This window comes from Alexandromys fortis, unplaced genomic scaffold (assembly GCF_014885135.2).
Source record: "Alexandromys fortis isolate MF-2015 unplaced genomic scaffold, M_Fortis_MF-2015_v1.1 scaffold_91, whole genome shotgun sequence".
Taxonomy (NCBI): domain Eukaryota; kingdom Metazoa; phylum Chordata; class Mammalia; order Rodentia; family Cricetidae; genus Alexandromys; species Alexandromys fortis.
Window position 1 is genome coordinate 6,562,290 of NW_026067968.1, and position 14,957 is coordinate 6,577,246.

The 14,957-nt window shown below is 44.2% G+C and overlaps 1 protein-coding gene and 1 non-coding gene across 4 annotated transcripts; both read left to right on the forward strand.

Moving 5' to 3' along the window:
• The first annotated feature begins 1,949 nt into the window (after positions 1-1,949).
• Eif5 (eukaryotic translation initiation factor 5) lies at positions 1,950-10,571 on the forward strand. Of its 3 annotated transcripts, none has more exons than XM_050154724.1 (12): positions 1,950-2,071; positions 2,756-2,949; positions 3,776-4,055; positions 4,159-4,240; positions 4,492-4,664; positions 4,885-4,996; positions 5,839-5,981; positions 6,267-6,425; positions 7,439-7,600; positions 7,840-8,004; positions 8,275-8,409; positions 9,027-10,571. In XM_050154724.1, exons 3-12 carry the CDS (start codon positions 3,984-3,986, stop codon positions 9,114-9,116), a joined length of 1,293 nt encoding a protein of 430 aa, XP_050010681.1. In that variant the 5' UTR covers positions 1,950-2,071; positions 2,756-2,949; positions 3,776-3,983; the 3' UTR covers positions 9,117-10,571. The 3 variants fall into 3 exon arrangements, with proteins under 3 accessions (XP_050010681.1, XP_050010680.1, XP_050010682.1); XM_050154723.1 differs by lacking the exon at positions 1,950-2,071 and adding an exon at positions 2,484-2,643; XM_050154725.1 differs by lacking the exons at positions 1,950-2,071; positions 2,756-2,949 and adding an exon at positions 3,393-3,523.
• Positions 5,380-5,505, forward strand: LOC126509182 (small nucleolar RNA SNORA28). Its single transcript, XR_007594097.1, has one exon. It is a non-coding gene; the product is annotated as a small nucleolar RNA SNORA28 (small nucleolar RNA).
• Positions 10,572-14,957: the final 4,386 nt, after the last annotated feature.

Genomic DNA, 14,957 nt, shown 5'->3' on the forward strand with positions numbered 1-14,957 from the left:
AGAGACACCAATGTCTAAACAATCAGCCAGCCGGTTTGCTCATTTACTTCCTTGGCAACTATTCATGTCAGCTACTTGGTGCCAAAATGCACAACCCCTGGACAAGGATTTCATAAGCACCAAGTGTACACTATTTAACAAACTGTGAGTACCTGAGTAAGGAAACAACAGCCAAATGAGGTGGGGACGGAAACGGCAGGGGAAATTACGCAACAAGCTTGGCGTCAAACAAGCCGGAGTTCAAAAGCCATCCACCGTGCATTAGAGAGCTGCCGTCGCTTATAAAGTGTGTGTCTAACAACACCTCCTTACCAGATCAGTAGTCCATTAAGTGGAGTTATCTACAGACTGCCTAGTTATAGCTTTGTATTTAATTGAGAGGGGTATGCCATATGCTGACCTCAGGAGGCTCTGGGATCCCACTGAACTAGTACTAAAGCTAGTTCTGCAAACTACTGGGAATACAGTTTTCGAAAAGCAGCTTCACCCCCCACACACACACAGCCCAATTTTCTCATTTGTAAAATGGTAATAAAAAGTCTTCAATGTATTCAAAGTCTAATCAAAGTTATAGCACATGATAAGCATTTGATAAATGGTGTCATCAAGAGTACTTTTTAGCTGGGTGCGCTAATTGCCTATCTGTAATTCCCCTACCAGGAAAGTTGAGGCAGTGAGTCTAGGGTCACTGGGTTATATGGTGAGAGGGAATAAAATTTAAGAGTTGTTCATAATAACACAGTAGTGTAGACACTAAAAACTAAAGTTAAAACTAGTGCAAGCTTTTTGTTTTTTGAGACAGGGTTTCTCTGTGCAGCCTTCGCTGTCCTAGAACTCGCGCTGTAGACCAGGCTAGCCTCCAACTCACATAACTCCTTTTGCCTCTGTCTTCCCAATGCTGGATTTAAAGGCATGTGTCACGACTTCCCAGTAGTAAACTTTTTTATTTTTATTGATTCATTTACTTGTTTATATGGCTGTCCTAGAACTCATAATGTAGACTAGAACAGCCTCTAACAGAGATCTATCTACTTCTGACTCAAGAGTGCTAGGATTAAAGGTGTCAGCATGTCAGGCCAATAAAAGTTTTTTTTTTTAAAAAAACTACAGATCAGGCCATCAAACATATGGGAAAAGACTACTTTGTATAGTATTATCAAAAATACTTTTCTGAGGCAAGCCTCTTACCTCAGATTAGTTTCACATCCTTATTTTCGGAGAGTTTCTAAAATAATCATTTGGGTGCAGCCAAGCACAAACTCAATCTGTTTCAATACTGCTAAGTCATGATCCATAAAGCCCTGTCTGGGATCTATCTTTCCACTTTAGCGAGGGGTATGAAGCAGTATGTGTTCAGTTTAAAAACTGAACAACCAAAAAAAAAAAAAAAACTGTACAGCCATGTACCGAGAAATAAAAGCTCCTACGGAAAATGGCACACATCTTTCATTTCTGAATTGTCTTTATTCTGCCCCAATGACACTGTCAATTTCTAAAGGGCCCTATAGGCCCTGTAAGTCATAGGAAAATAACCTTGGTTTGGGGGAAAAAAATAGATCTTCCAATTTTAACCTTAGCACAAAGGGCAGCCCCCTCTTCTACAACACTACTGTTTCTCCCCATTCAGGAAACCACACAGCTGCTAAGCCAGGTTTCTGCTCTCAGAAGCTTCAAGAAGTTCGAACAAGGCTCTGGTCAATCTCAGGTATTTCTATATGGTTTTAATTAACACTCTGGTATGATTCTAAGTCTCAATAGAAACTTTTAACAAAAACCGAAGTTTGTAAACACTGGGGGAGTTTCTACAGAACAAAAAAGTCGGGGCGCCCCTCCCCCCCGAACAGAAATTGTTATTAAGTACAGCCTGTGGCCTCATCAGGTACACCTGCCAGGGGCCACGGCTCACCAGCCAGGAATCGACTTTCCAAGCTGGGTTGGGCTGGACAGAGTGGCCCTACGTGGCAGCTGAGCACCGGGGAAGGGATGGTCAAACTCCGAGGCACAGCCAGACCTTCCTGGGGTCGAGACCACAACACGACGCACTTTCGGGGGCCCAAGTTACACACAAAAGGTAGCGTTTCCACTTTGGGAAAGCCCAAGCCACGAACGCGGAGTCTCCGCCAGTCAAGCGGCCTTGCTTCTGAGCTCGGAGGCACCAAACGGGATGACAGACCCGGGCCAGGTAGTGAGGAGGAGCCAGCCGGAGCTGGACTCTGTGGGGCGCTCGGCGCGGTCAGGGCGAGCATTAAGGTCCCGCGTGGCCCGAAGCCAAGCACCGCCGCGGCACAGCTCGGCCCCGCCCCGCGGGCGAACTAGGCAGCCGCCATGTTGCCTGGGCGCCCAAACTCACAGCGGAGCGCAGCTATCGCGAGACCGTGAAGGCCTCTGGGAAGGACAGAGGGGGGAAGGGAGGGAAAGGAAACAGGGGTAAGCGGGAGGCGGGCCGAGCCCACGAGTGAAGCCCCAGGAAGTGGAGGGCGGGGAAAGGTGCGATTGACGCGCCGGCAAGCCAATGGCAAACGAACTCTGGTGGGCCTGCGGCCAATGAACAGTTGCGGCCCGCTACAGGGGGAGGGACCCGGGGCCGAAGGTAGCTTGAGCGCGGCGGCGGCGTTGTTCAGTCAGAGCGAGAACATTCCAGAGGTGAGTCCGCGGGGGGCGGTGGCCCGAGCCCCTGCCCAGCGCTCCCGCCCCTCCACCCCCGGGCCGCCGGCGGGGGCAGGCCGCCTGCGGCTCACAGCCGTGTCCCCGCCAGGTCGCCAGGCTCGGCGCTGCTGGTGTGGACGCGGACGTCGCTGGGACAGCCCCTCCCGCTGCTCGGCGGCGGCACCTGCCCAGCCGCCCCTCCGCTCGCCGCCCGCCCCGCCACTCCGGACCCGGTTTCCAGCGCCTCTTCCTCCCAGTCCCGGGCGAGCCGCGTTGGGTTTATGTCTTTATTTGACGAAAACGGTGAGTCGCGGGCGGCGGGCCATGGCGGCAGCAAGATGGCGGCGCGGCCGCGTGACCCGCCGCGCGTGTGGCGCAGTTTGGGGGGGCCGGTGTGTGCGGGAGCGCGCGCGAGCGAGGGCGCGTGCCGGCGCCGGGCTGAGTCAGGGCCGGGGCGCGTGTGTGACTCACGGAGGCCGCGCCTCCGCCCCGCCGGAAGACGGAGGCCGGGCGCTCGGCGCTCGCTGTCGCGTAGCCATGGGGACGAGGGCGAAGGTCGGCCGTGCGCCGAGCGAGCGAGCGAAGGGCGCGGCTGCGGCCGCGGTCCGCGTGCTCCGACGGAGCCAATGGCTCCTGGCCTGGCCGCGCCGCCCTGAAGTCGGCCGGAGTCGCCGAAGCCGCAGCTTAGCGGTTGGCAGGGCCGGCGCGACGGTTCCCGTTTTCCAACGATGGCAGCCGGGGGAGGCGCGATGGGAGAAGTTGTCCGCTCCCGGGCGTGAGCTGGGGGAGGAGAGGGCCCGGACCCCTGCTCGACAGTTAAAGCACTGTCGCTCGCCCGCGGTCTCCGGTGACAAACTCCCTGCAGCCGAGGGAGAGGGTTTGTGTCTGTGCTGTTTCCTTCCTTCGGGATTTCCCTGCCCCAGTCCCAGCTCTTGTCAAGATGGTGGCCTCCCAGGTTCCTAGAGTTGAGCTAGGTTAGACGGGGGTGTCAGCTCTTGACCCACGTGAACTCGGGCTCTGTGGGCCAGGGGTGCTAGCTGGGCGGGGTGCTCTAGGACGAGAAGTTCCCCCAACGGCAGTGGTACTGAACCTGTGGCATGTTTGTGTGTTCTCTGCTTTTCTCTTCCAGAGCTGTTGCGCAGCCATTGGTACCTGTATTGGGGAAACATAGCATACAAGCAAGAAGCTTACAGCCTCAGTGGCGAAAATTTTTTCATGTCAGAGACCGAGAACTCTTGCAGTCGTTTATGTCATCCCTTCTTCTCCAGACAGAAGATACCAAAAAGTTGCAATCAAAGATCTGTTCATCTTATTGATAAAGTCACTAATAAGCCAAAATGTCTGTCAACGTCAACCGCAGTGTGTCAGACCAGTTCTATCGCTACAAGATGCCCCGTCTGATTGCCAAGGTATACTGATCATCATTTTAGTATGCGTTCGTTCTTCATAGGATTTAAAAGATTGCTTGTTACAGGGAAGACAGTACAAAATTGAAATTCTTATTTCCTTTAGGTTGAGGGCAAAGGAAATGGAATCAAGACAGTTATAGTCAACATGGTTGACGTTGCAAAGGCGCTTAATCGGCCTCCAACGTGTAAGTAAAACTTGGAGAAGCCTGAAAAGGTATATTATGGATACAGTCTTGACAGTGTTTGAGCTGTATGCATTTTTCTCGGTCATGTGTTAACAAATGTGGAACTTTGCACCTACTTGATTGGTGTCGTTAAACCACCCTGGCTGTTTGTCAGTGGCCCTGTAATTTTTAGGAATGGTGAGTTCCGTGTAGATTTTTGTGTGAAGCCAGTGATTTAGGTGACTAAAATGAAACGTCTTGTCTTCCTATAGATCCCACCAAATATTTTGGTTGTGAGCTGGGAGCACAGACCCAGTTTGATGTTAAGAATGACCGCTACATTGTCAATGGATCTCATGAGGCGAATAAGCTGCAAGACATGTTGGATGGATTCATTAAAAAATTTGTTCTTTGTCCTGAGTGTGAGAATCCTGAAACAGATTTGGTGAGTGAATGCCTTTAAGGTCTTTGTTAGTTATGTATGCACTCTTCTAGTGCTATGTGATTACCAGACTTGTTAGAAAATAACATTTTGTTAAAATTAGACTTCCATGAAGAAAATTTGTGTTAAACTAGAGTTTTAGATATTTTATAACGTTATATAAATTCACATACAGTTTGTGTCTTTCACTATACATGACACTTGTTTTTACTTTTCTTGGCAGCATGTCAATCCAAAGAAGCAAACAATAGGTAATTCTTGTAAAGCCTGTGGGTACCGAGGCATGCTTGACACACATCATAAACTCTGTACGTTCATTCTCAAAAACCCACCTGGTAAGTCTTTTTAGCAAGTTGACAGTTGGAATATAAGATGGAAGGTTTTTATTACAGTATAAGTATATACAGTATAGGAACTTTTTTAGTCTTTGGACTTTGACTTTTTTGTTTTGTTTTTTTGAGACAGGGTTTCTTTGTATGTCCCTTGCTGTCCTCTAACCCACTTTGTAAACCAGGCAGGCCTCAAACTTAGAGATCTTCCTGCTTCTGGCTCAGGACTTTGAGATTTTAACTGTCTATAAGACATTATTGAAAAATGTGTTTTATGTAACAGTAAAAGTGCAAAGATTTGTAAAAGATTATAATGGAAACCCATCAAAAGATCTACTGTTCTGGAAACAAGGCTTGTGTCATTAAGCTACAGTGGCTTAGAGCATTGCAAGCAACACTCTGTGGCAGATGAACACAACTATCTGACACAATTTGAGCTTGCTATAGCAAAATAGTCTAACCTATTCCGGTGTTCTCTTCACCATGAGACAAGCTGTTATATAGACTCAAACAAACTATTTTAAATTGTTGAATGGTCAGGTTTTTTTGTGTGTATGTGTGACTGTGTACCACGTGAGTACGATGCCCTAGAGGCCAGAAGACGGCATTGGATCCCCTGGAACTGGAGTTTTGGGTGGTTATGAAACACCATATGGGTGCTGGGAATCAAACTTAGGTCTCCAACAAGTGCTCTGCACCACTGTGCCATCTCTTCAGCCCTCCCTTCAGATTTCTAAGTTTTGTTGTGTTGATTTTATTGAGGAAAGTTGTGATAGCGGGTAGGATTTAAATCTGGTAGTCAGTGATACATAAACTATAGGACTAAGTTGACTTTTGTTTCCCTGTAGAGAATAGTGACAGTGGTACAGGAAAGAAAGAAAAGGAAAAGAAAAATAGAAAGGGCAAGGACAAGGAAAATGGCTCCGTATCCAGCAGTGAGACACCACCACCTCCACCACCAAATGAAATTAGTCCTCCTCCACACGCCGAGGTGAGTGTAGGACACTTAAAATTGTGTTAAAAACCTGCTGTTTGGTTGAAATAGCCAAAAAGTTTGATTTACTAATGTAGTGCACTGTTAAAACTCTAATATTGGTACTTAAGTTGAGCTAAACTGAATATAATTTGAACCTGCTTAGCATTTTTGTTGTTGTTTACAGTAATATGGAAGATAGAGGCTCTGGGCTGATAAAACATGGTCTGTGGGCAAAGGAGCTTGATCCTATTAATATGACTAATACCACTATTTAGAGGTCTTTGTTTTTGTTTAAACCAGGAAGAGGAGGAGGATGATGATTGGGGGGAGGATACAACTGAGGAGGCTCAGAGGCGCAGAATGGATGAAATCAGTGATCATGCAAAAGTTCTGACACTCAGTGACGATTTGGAAAGAACTGTAGAAGAGCGTGTTAACATCCTGTTTGATTTTGTTAAGGTAAATTTGATCTACAAATATACACATCACATAGCCTTTGGCCTTTCAAATGTTTGTTGTGTTTATAATTGGTTAATGTTTTCTCTGATATCTTTGGGTTTTGATTGTGTGTGTGTTTGATTGGTTTTTTGAGACAGGGTTTCTCTGTAGCTTTGGAGCCTGTCCTGGAACTAGGTCTTGTGAACCAGGTTGGCCTCCAACTCAGAGATCCTCCTGCCTCTGCCTCCCAAGTGCTGGGATTAAAGGAATGCACCACCGCCGCCTCCCAGCTTTTGTTTTGAAGACTGATTCTCTTTAGCCCTCGCTGTCCTGGAATTCGTGGAGACCAGAGGGCTCACAGGTCTTCTAATCCCTGCTGGGATTAAAATGTGTATTACCATACCCTCCCCTTTGTTTTGTTTTTTGTTGTTGTTTTGGTTGTGGTTTTTTTTTTAATTCGTTTTTATTTGTGTGGGGTTTTTTTGTTTTTAATGGGCAGTGGTTTGGTCGTTCCCACCTCCCCCATATATGGTTTCTTTGTGTGTAGCATTGGCTCTCCTGAAATTTGCTCTGTAGAGCAGGCTAGCTTTGAACTCAGATCCACCTGCCTTTGCTCCCAGGTGCTGGGATTAAAGGTGTGTGCCACTACCAGCTGGCCCTTTGTGCATGTGTTTTAATGATTTTTTTACTTAATATGTAGTGGTGTTTTGCCTATATATATACTCAGTGTGAGGGTGTTGGAGCCCCTGGAACTGGAGTAACAGATAGTTCTGAGCCACCATTTGGGTGCTTGAAATTGAACCCATGTCCTCAACAGCAACCCGTGTTCTTAATCACTGAGCCATCATCCCCCCACACCCACACCATGGCTTGTATTGTTTTTCATTTTTGCCTATTTAAGAAACATGCTAAAGGAAGTACAGTGAGTATACTTGCATAAATTGGGTAGAAATCCTGGAGGAGGAAGATTGTTCTCTCTAGTATAGCAAAAAAAAAATGCCTATACTTAATTGATTTGCATTTTTTATTTCCAGAAAAAGAAAGAAGAGGGCATTATTGATTCATCTGATAAAGAAATTGTTGCTGAGGCAGAAAGACTGGATGTAAAAGCCATGGGTCCTCTCGTTTTGACTGAAGTTCTCTTTAATGAGAAGATAAGAGAGCAGATCAAGAAATATAGGCGCCATTTCTTAAGAGTAAGAGACCTTTGGGGGTTTGAAGTCAGGATTGTGACCTTAGACTGTGACTTTAGATCGCTTCCGCCCACTATATGGTTGTCCTGAAAGTAGGTGTGGGAGCACCTGCAAATAGTTAAGAGTATCTGTGCATGATCTTTTCTAAGCCATTGTTACATGTGCAATGTATTAAGAAAATGAGTGTTTAGTTATTGAATTATCTTAGAGCAGGGATGATTGTTGATGCTGTCTACTTGCAGTTTTGTCATAACAACAAAAAGGCTCAGCGGTACCTTCTTCATGGTTTGGAATGTGTGGTAGCAATGCATCAAGCTCAGCTGATCTCCAAGATTCCACATATCTTGAAGGAGATGTATGATGCAGACCTTTTAGAAGAAGAGGTTATCATCAGCTGGTCGGAAAAGGTGGGGAGCCCTTGTGAAGTTTCAGAGGCATCAAAACAGCTGGTGGGGTGGGTAATGAAGAAGCAATCGTTAGACTCTTGTATACGTTGTTGAATTCCTATGTTAATCTGATGGAATTTTTGAGTTAAGGCAGCAGGAATTGTTTTGTGTGTGTGTGTGTATACTGTCGAAAATTAGGGTATGACCCAAGTCCCTTTAAATAGCTTATTGTACAAGTAATTAAAAGTATATTTTCAAGTCTTCACTGAGGAAAATTTTGAACTTTTTTAGGCCTCTAAGAAATATGTCTCAAAAGAACTTGCCAAAGAGATTCGTGTCAAAGCAGAACCATTTATTAAATGGTTGAAGGAAGCAGAGGAAGAATCTTCTGGTGGTGAGGAAGAAGATGAAGATGAAAATATTGAGGTAAAAGCTAAGGAACATTACTTGGTTGGCAATGAATGTTGGAGGGTTTTTTTTTTTATGTTTCCCTCTATACAGCCCTCCCTGGTTAGCCTCAAAGTGATTCAAGTGTAGTTCCAAATTTCAGATTAAAGATAAAGTCTAACCAGCTATAATCTATTAAAATAAATACAGAAAGACTTGGGCACAGCCGGGCGGTGGTGGCGCACGCCTTTAATCCTAGCACTTGGGGAGGCAGAAGCAGGCGGATCTCTGGGAGTTCGAGGCCAGCCTGGTCTACAAGAACTAGTTCCAGGACAGGAACCAAAAGCTACGGAGAAACCCTATCTCGAACCCCCCCCCCCCCCAAAAAAAAAATGGGCACAGGCACATACCTTTAATCCTAGCACTCAGAAGGCAGAGGACCTCCTGAGTTCTAAGACAGCTAGAGGCTATGCTAAGAAGCCCTGTCTCAAAACTCTAAAATGGAAGAGGAAATGCCATGAATCTGGAGGGGGTTCTTGGGAAAGTAAGGAAAGGGGAATACTGTCATAACCTCAAATAAAAACCAATGATAGAACTAGGGGTGGTTGCTCTGTGTTGTGTCTATGTTTAATAGATGAAATGATTTATCTTATCAGGTGGTATATTCGAAGACTGCCAGTGTACCAAAAGTTGAAACTGTGAAGTCTGACAACAAGGATGATGACATTGATATTGATGCCATTTAAAAGGATGGATACAACTTAGCTTAACAGTGTAATGCTGCAAATTTTTCTCCATTATCAGCCAGAAGTGCAACATGTATGTGCAAAAGCTAAAATGGCTTAACATCATGCTACACTTGATACTAAAAAGCTATTACTGTGAGTGGTCTATAATTAAGCCCAATGAGACATCTAGGGAGTCCATACATAACAGTGAACAGTTGTAGTTTGCTTATTTATAGCATGTTTCTTTTGGAAAAACTAGTGGTGGACACATTTGGATCACATTTATACAATTAAAAAAATAAAGATTTGATTTTGGTCATTCTTCAGACTTTGGGCTCTGAATGGCTTATACTGAAGTGATTGACTACTTTTAGGATGTTACATGGTTTATTAAGGTCCTTGAGCCTGGTAGATTGTAGGTGCTGAAACTTGCAGAATGTAAACAATTGTAATGATCTTACTCAGCCATTAAGAAATGGAGTGTTTTAAAAGTTGTGTCTTCAGCCCCCATCTGTTCAGATTGGAAACTGACAACTTTTGTCATCCTAAGGGAGGCTGATGAATAAATGACAGTATGACATCTTCATGAGCAGTAAAGACCTGCGTGTCCTATGGTTTTAAGAGCAAGTTTTGAAATTTGGAGTTGTGGTTTTTCAGTTTGTGTACACTCACCCCAAATTGTAATCTTTGGAGTCATGTGCATTGCACGTTGGATGAGCCAGGGAAATAATTAACAAGTATTTTGTGTGTTACTTAGTGGTTGCTTTGTACTGAGAGAAAAGCTTTGAGGTGTGATTAAATCATAAACTCTGATTCTATTTGGGAGAAACAGGAAAAGGTGCACTTAATCTCTAGCTAAAACAGCATAATTTTTCAGCTTTTACCCTTAAATTATAATTTCAGGATGTTTAGACATACTGTATCTTGTGTTTGATGTGTTCTCCCTTTGCCCCCAATATTATGGCTTATTCTTCAATGCCTTTTAATTTGGATATAATAGCTTGTACTTTAGATTTTGGTTGCTGTCTTGCCAAAATAAGTGTTATTGTGTTTCAAGCTTGATCCCCCTCCCCCTAATTGTCTTATTTAAAGAGAAAGTTAAAATCATACTTCTGAGTCAGAGCCTGTATTTTGGTGTAAGACTTGGGATATTTTTTACTTCATGTTGATGTAGCTGGGCACCTGAGAGTGGGTACAGTTGCTAGGGCCTGACCAGCCCGTTCAGAGCCTTGAACACAAGTGAATTTCTTACCTGCTATCTGGTGTAAATTCCATCTGAGTTCCTGATTGTGTTTGCATACTTGTCTTCAACATTAAAAACTAGTTAGCATATACTTCCACAAGTGCATTCTGGGAGCTAACCCATGTGGTTAATTTGTGTAGCATACTACTAGCTTATAACATTGTTTAGATTTTACCTTGTGTCATCCATCTCACAGATTATAAAACTTTAATAAATGTATGTAAAATTTTTGCATTGAAGTGATAAAAATAATTTGGTAAAATTAAAACCTTGAGTCTGCCATATACCTGGAATGGATACTAACAAGGAAATGTGCAGTGTCACACCAAAGAAGAAGCATTTGCAAACTCCTAGGTTTCAGATTCTTTGTTGCTTGGCCTCCCATACATTTGTTACCATTTTCTGAGATTGTCAAGTAGATCAGCACATTGAGCCTCAGGCTGTTACAGTCAGGTCTTCAATACTTGGATCTTGGGCTTCTGCCACTGTTCCTTCAGGTGCCAAACCAGTGGGATTCAAATTCACACAATCTGGGTTCATTGCTCTATTGAGGGTCCTAAAAAGTTTCCTGTTTCAAACAGCTACATTACTTGATTAAAACAATGTTAAAATTAAATTTTGTCTCTGCTTTAATACTAAAAAGTTAATCCCTGTTTTTATTTTATGATTTAAAAAGCACTGAAAGCTATCCGGTATTCTAGTGCATGCTTTGGATTTGAGTCTTGTATTCTGTGAAGAGTATGTCAGCCTATGTGTGAAAACAGATTGATCATTTTATAAAAAATCTTTAATACCGTGTTTACTAGGGAATTCAAACTCATTAATTCTAGCCTGTCCTCAAGCTCTTCCTCTCGGTTACTTACACATTTTACTCCTTAAGTAAGGCCTAGGGTGTGGGGACTGAAACTGACCTTGATCTCTTTTGCTTTGCCCTCCCAAGTGTTAAGATTAAGACAGGCATGTATGTGTGTTAACCAAGCCCACCCTCAGACTCTGCATGGTCATGCGTGCCATATTACACAAACAGAACAGGGTATGAGTTATGGAAGTCTCTTCATGTGAGTCCCAGAGGTCCAACTGTAGTTGGACTTGGCATCTGACTCTCAGCTACCTCATCAGCTTCCTGTATTAGTAACAATTCCACTGAGATGGAATAGCATAGGTAAATGATTAGTCAGGGTTCTCATTACCCCGTTGGCATCAGAATCTGCTTTGAAGTCTTAAACTTGGAGCTAATGCCCACCCATGGTAGTGATTTAGACTTTTCTTGACCCAAGCAAGAATAGTTCCTGCAAGAACCTATTTTTCTGTGCATTGTGGCTGGACGTAGTAGAGTCCGGGGCTTGTCCAATGCCAGTTGGTAAGGTGTCTTGTGATTTCCCCCTTACCCAAAAAATATTAGGCCTTAAGCCTAACCCACAACAGCGCCAGTGTTCTCTATCTGATGTATAACCCATGTGCAACCCTTGAAGCTCAACTGGAGTGGCGTGTGCATACACAAATGGAGGTAAAACACCCATATACCTAAAATTAAATCCATGGCCAGCTGTGGTGGCAGAGGCAGACCAGCCTGATCTATATGGTGCATTCCAGGACAGCCAAGGTTATTTTGAGTTCTCTCAGAAATGAAACTTCTGTTCCCAGACCTGAGTCACTTGTAATTCTAGTCCAGGGGATTTGATGCCCTTCTACACTCCTGTGCATAGACTCACAAATACAATTTTTTTTTTTAAATTTCAGTCAGGTATGATGCATGCCTTTAATCCCAACACTTGGCAGAAACAAATTTCTTGAGATTGGGACCCGACTGGTCTACAGGGCAATGAAGTTTTTTTTTTTTTTTTTTTTTAAGATTTACTTATTAATTTAAAAGACAGGAAAAAATTTTCAGGCCTGGTGACATACTGATGAGTCTCTTAGAAGTTCAAGGCCATCATGGTCTACATTGATCTGTCTCAATTTTTTTAAAAAGCATTTAACATGTGCTTGGCAGTCTGGAACTGGAGTTACAGACAGGTGTGAGCTGCCATATGGGTGCTGGTAATTGAACCCGGGTCCTTTGGAAGAGCAGCCAGTGCTCTCAACCACTGGGCCATCTCTCCAGCCCCTTAATTATATATATTAATTATATATATGTTGAGTACGTGCAGGTGTCTGCTGTGAACATTGCTTTAGCTTCAAGCTACATTCTACAGAGAATTGCAGAACAGTGGCTATGACTGACACGGGATAGGTAGGGGTGCACATAAGTCCATTCAGCCTCAAGCTGGGACTAACTAAAATTGTCTTCGGCCTTTGTGAAGGCTATTCTTGGTTATCAACTTGACTACACCCAGTCTACTAAAAACCAGGTAGCTGTGTATACATGAGGTGTTCGGTATTTTTGTTGTTTTTTGTTTTTGAGACGGTTTCTCCATGTAACTTTGGAGCCTGTCCTGGAACTCGCTCTGAAGACCAGGCTGCTGGCCTTAAACTCAAGAGATCCACCTGCCTCTGCCTCCTGAGTGCTAGGATTAAAGATGTGTGCTGCCACCACCATCTGGTGAGATTTTTTTCTTTGTTTTTTTTTTTGGGGGGGGGAGGGGAGGTCCAGACAGAGTTTTTCTGTGTAGCTTTGGAGCCAGTCCTGCCACTAACTCTATTAGACCAGGCTGGCCTCGAACTCACTGAGATGTCTACATCCCGAGTGCTGGGATTAAAGGTGTGCACCACCACCACCCAGTTTTTTTGTTTTTCCAAAATGTATTATGTATAGTGTTCTGCCTGCACACCAGAGGGCACCAGATCTCATTATAGATGTGAGCTGTGGTGTGGTTGCTGAGAATCGAATTCAGGACCACTGGAAAAGCAATGTGCTCTTAACATCTGAGCCATCTCTCCAGCCCCGGTATTTTTTTTCTTAATTAAATCATTTGAAGGACAGGCTCCAAATTAAATCCACTTCTCACCCAGATCTTTGAGGTGGGAAAATCTACTTTTAATCTGGGCCGCAGCTGCTGGCAGCCTATATAAAGGACAGAAGAAAGAAAGCTTACTCTTTTTTGCCTGCTTGCTTATACTGGCAAGTACTTCATTGACATCAGAGCCTACTTCAGGATTCTGGTATATCTGAAGAGATATAGTCAGTCTTGTGGCCTAAGCAGCTACTGGATTCTCGGGTCTTCTGTTGGTAGATAACCAATGTTGGATTAACTGGACCACAGCCTGTAAACCACTAATAAATTCCCTTTAAGCCAGTAGGGTTGGGGAGTGTTGCACAGCTTTAATGCTGGGAAGCAGAGCTTGAAGCCAGCTGGTCTACACAACTAGTTTCAGGAAAGCCAGGGCTACACAAAGAAACCCTGTTTCAAAACTAAGTAATCCCTTTATACACACACTCATTCTCTAAACTCTGTTCCTCTAGAGAGCCCTAATAGAGCCCTTCTCCCCCACAGCTTTGTTTACATCCCCCCCCTTGACCCCACCCTGCTTCCCTACTTCTCTCCTGAGCGCCATATAATCATTCCTGCTTGCAGGCTCTAGGGCTTCAGAAGTGGTGTAGAGAAGCAGTGGCAGGTGGTGAGGAATGGGGCAGTTAGCACACTGCTCACCCATAGTTCCCTGGGAGGAGGCACCAGTATCCCCTCATTGTCTTCAGAGCTGTGCTGCTTCTGCTCTGTCGTGAATCTCTAAGATACCCGACCCACCTGAGACAGCACACTGCTGCGCTGCGCTAAGGTGTCCCTTGGTTGGAGCTGTTGAGCAGGTGAGAAACGTCATCAGGCGTTCTCAGGAACATCCATGTTCACCGGTCTAATCATCTGAGGCCTGCTGAATTAAAGGTAAATTATTGTATCTGGCAGCTCCTACCACTAGGAGGAAGTACAGCGCTGCTTCCTGGGCCTCATCAGTGTTTGGAGGTAGCAGATTCGGCATTTGGGAAGGAAGAGCCAATCCTACTGAGTGCCTGATCTACAAAAGAGTTCCAGGACAGCCAGAGCTGCACAGAGAAACGCTATTAAAAAAAAAAAAAAAAGCCGGGTGATGGTGGCGCACGCCTTTAATCCCAGCACTCAGGAGTTCAAGGACAGCCACAGCTGCATAAAAGAGACCCTGTCTCAAAAAATTAATTAAATGATTCACAAAACTTAAAAAGTTATGTCAGGCATAGTCACATGCCTTTTATCACAGCACTAGAAAGCAGAGGCAGGCAGATCTCTGAGTTCAGGGCCAGCCTGATCTACATAGTGAGACTGTCTCAAAAATTTGAAAAGGAAAATAATAATAAGCAACTTTCAAGTCTCTTTAATTTTTGTTTAATTGTACAAAAGTATCCTCTTTGTGCTTAATTTGTTTTGTTTTATTTGGGGAATTGAATATTAAGAAAATCTGGCCTTATAATGCCAATGTATAGATGGAATATTTTAATAGCTTTAAAAAATATGAGTGTTCAGCCAGTGGTGGTGGCATACATCTTTAATCCCAGCACTTGGAAGGCAGAAACAGACGGATCTCTGTGAGTTTGAGGCCAACCTGGTCTACAAAATGAGTTCCAGGACAGGCTCCAAAGCTACAGAGAAACCCTATCTCAAAATAAATAAATAAACAAATATGAGTGTCCTCTGATGATTAATCTC

Coding starts and splice junctions, on each gene's coding strand:
- Eif5 (XM_050154724.1), top strand. CDS start 3,984: ATGTCTGTCAACGTCAACCGCAGTGTGTCAGACCAGTTCTATCGCTAC. Junction 4,997..5,838: donor CATTCTCAAAAACCCACCTG/GTAAGTCTTTTT, acceptor GTTTCCCTGTAG/AGAATAGTGACAGTGGTACA. Junction 7,601..7,839: donor ATAGGCGCCATTTCTTAAGA/GTAAGAGACCTT, acceptor GTCTACTTGCAG/TTTTGTCATAACAACAAAAA.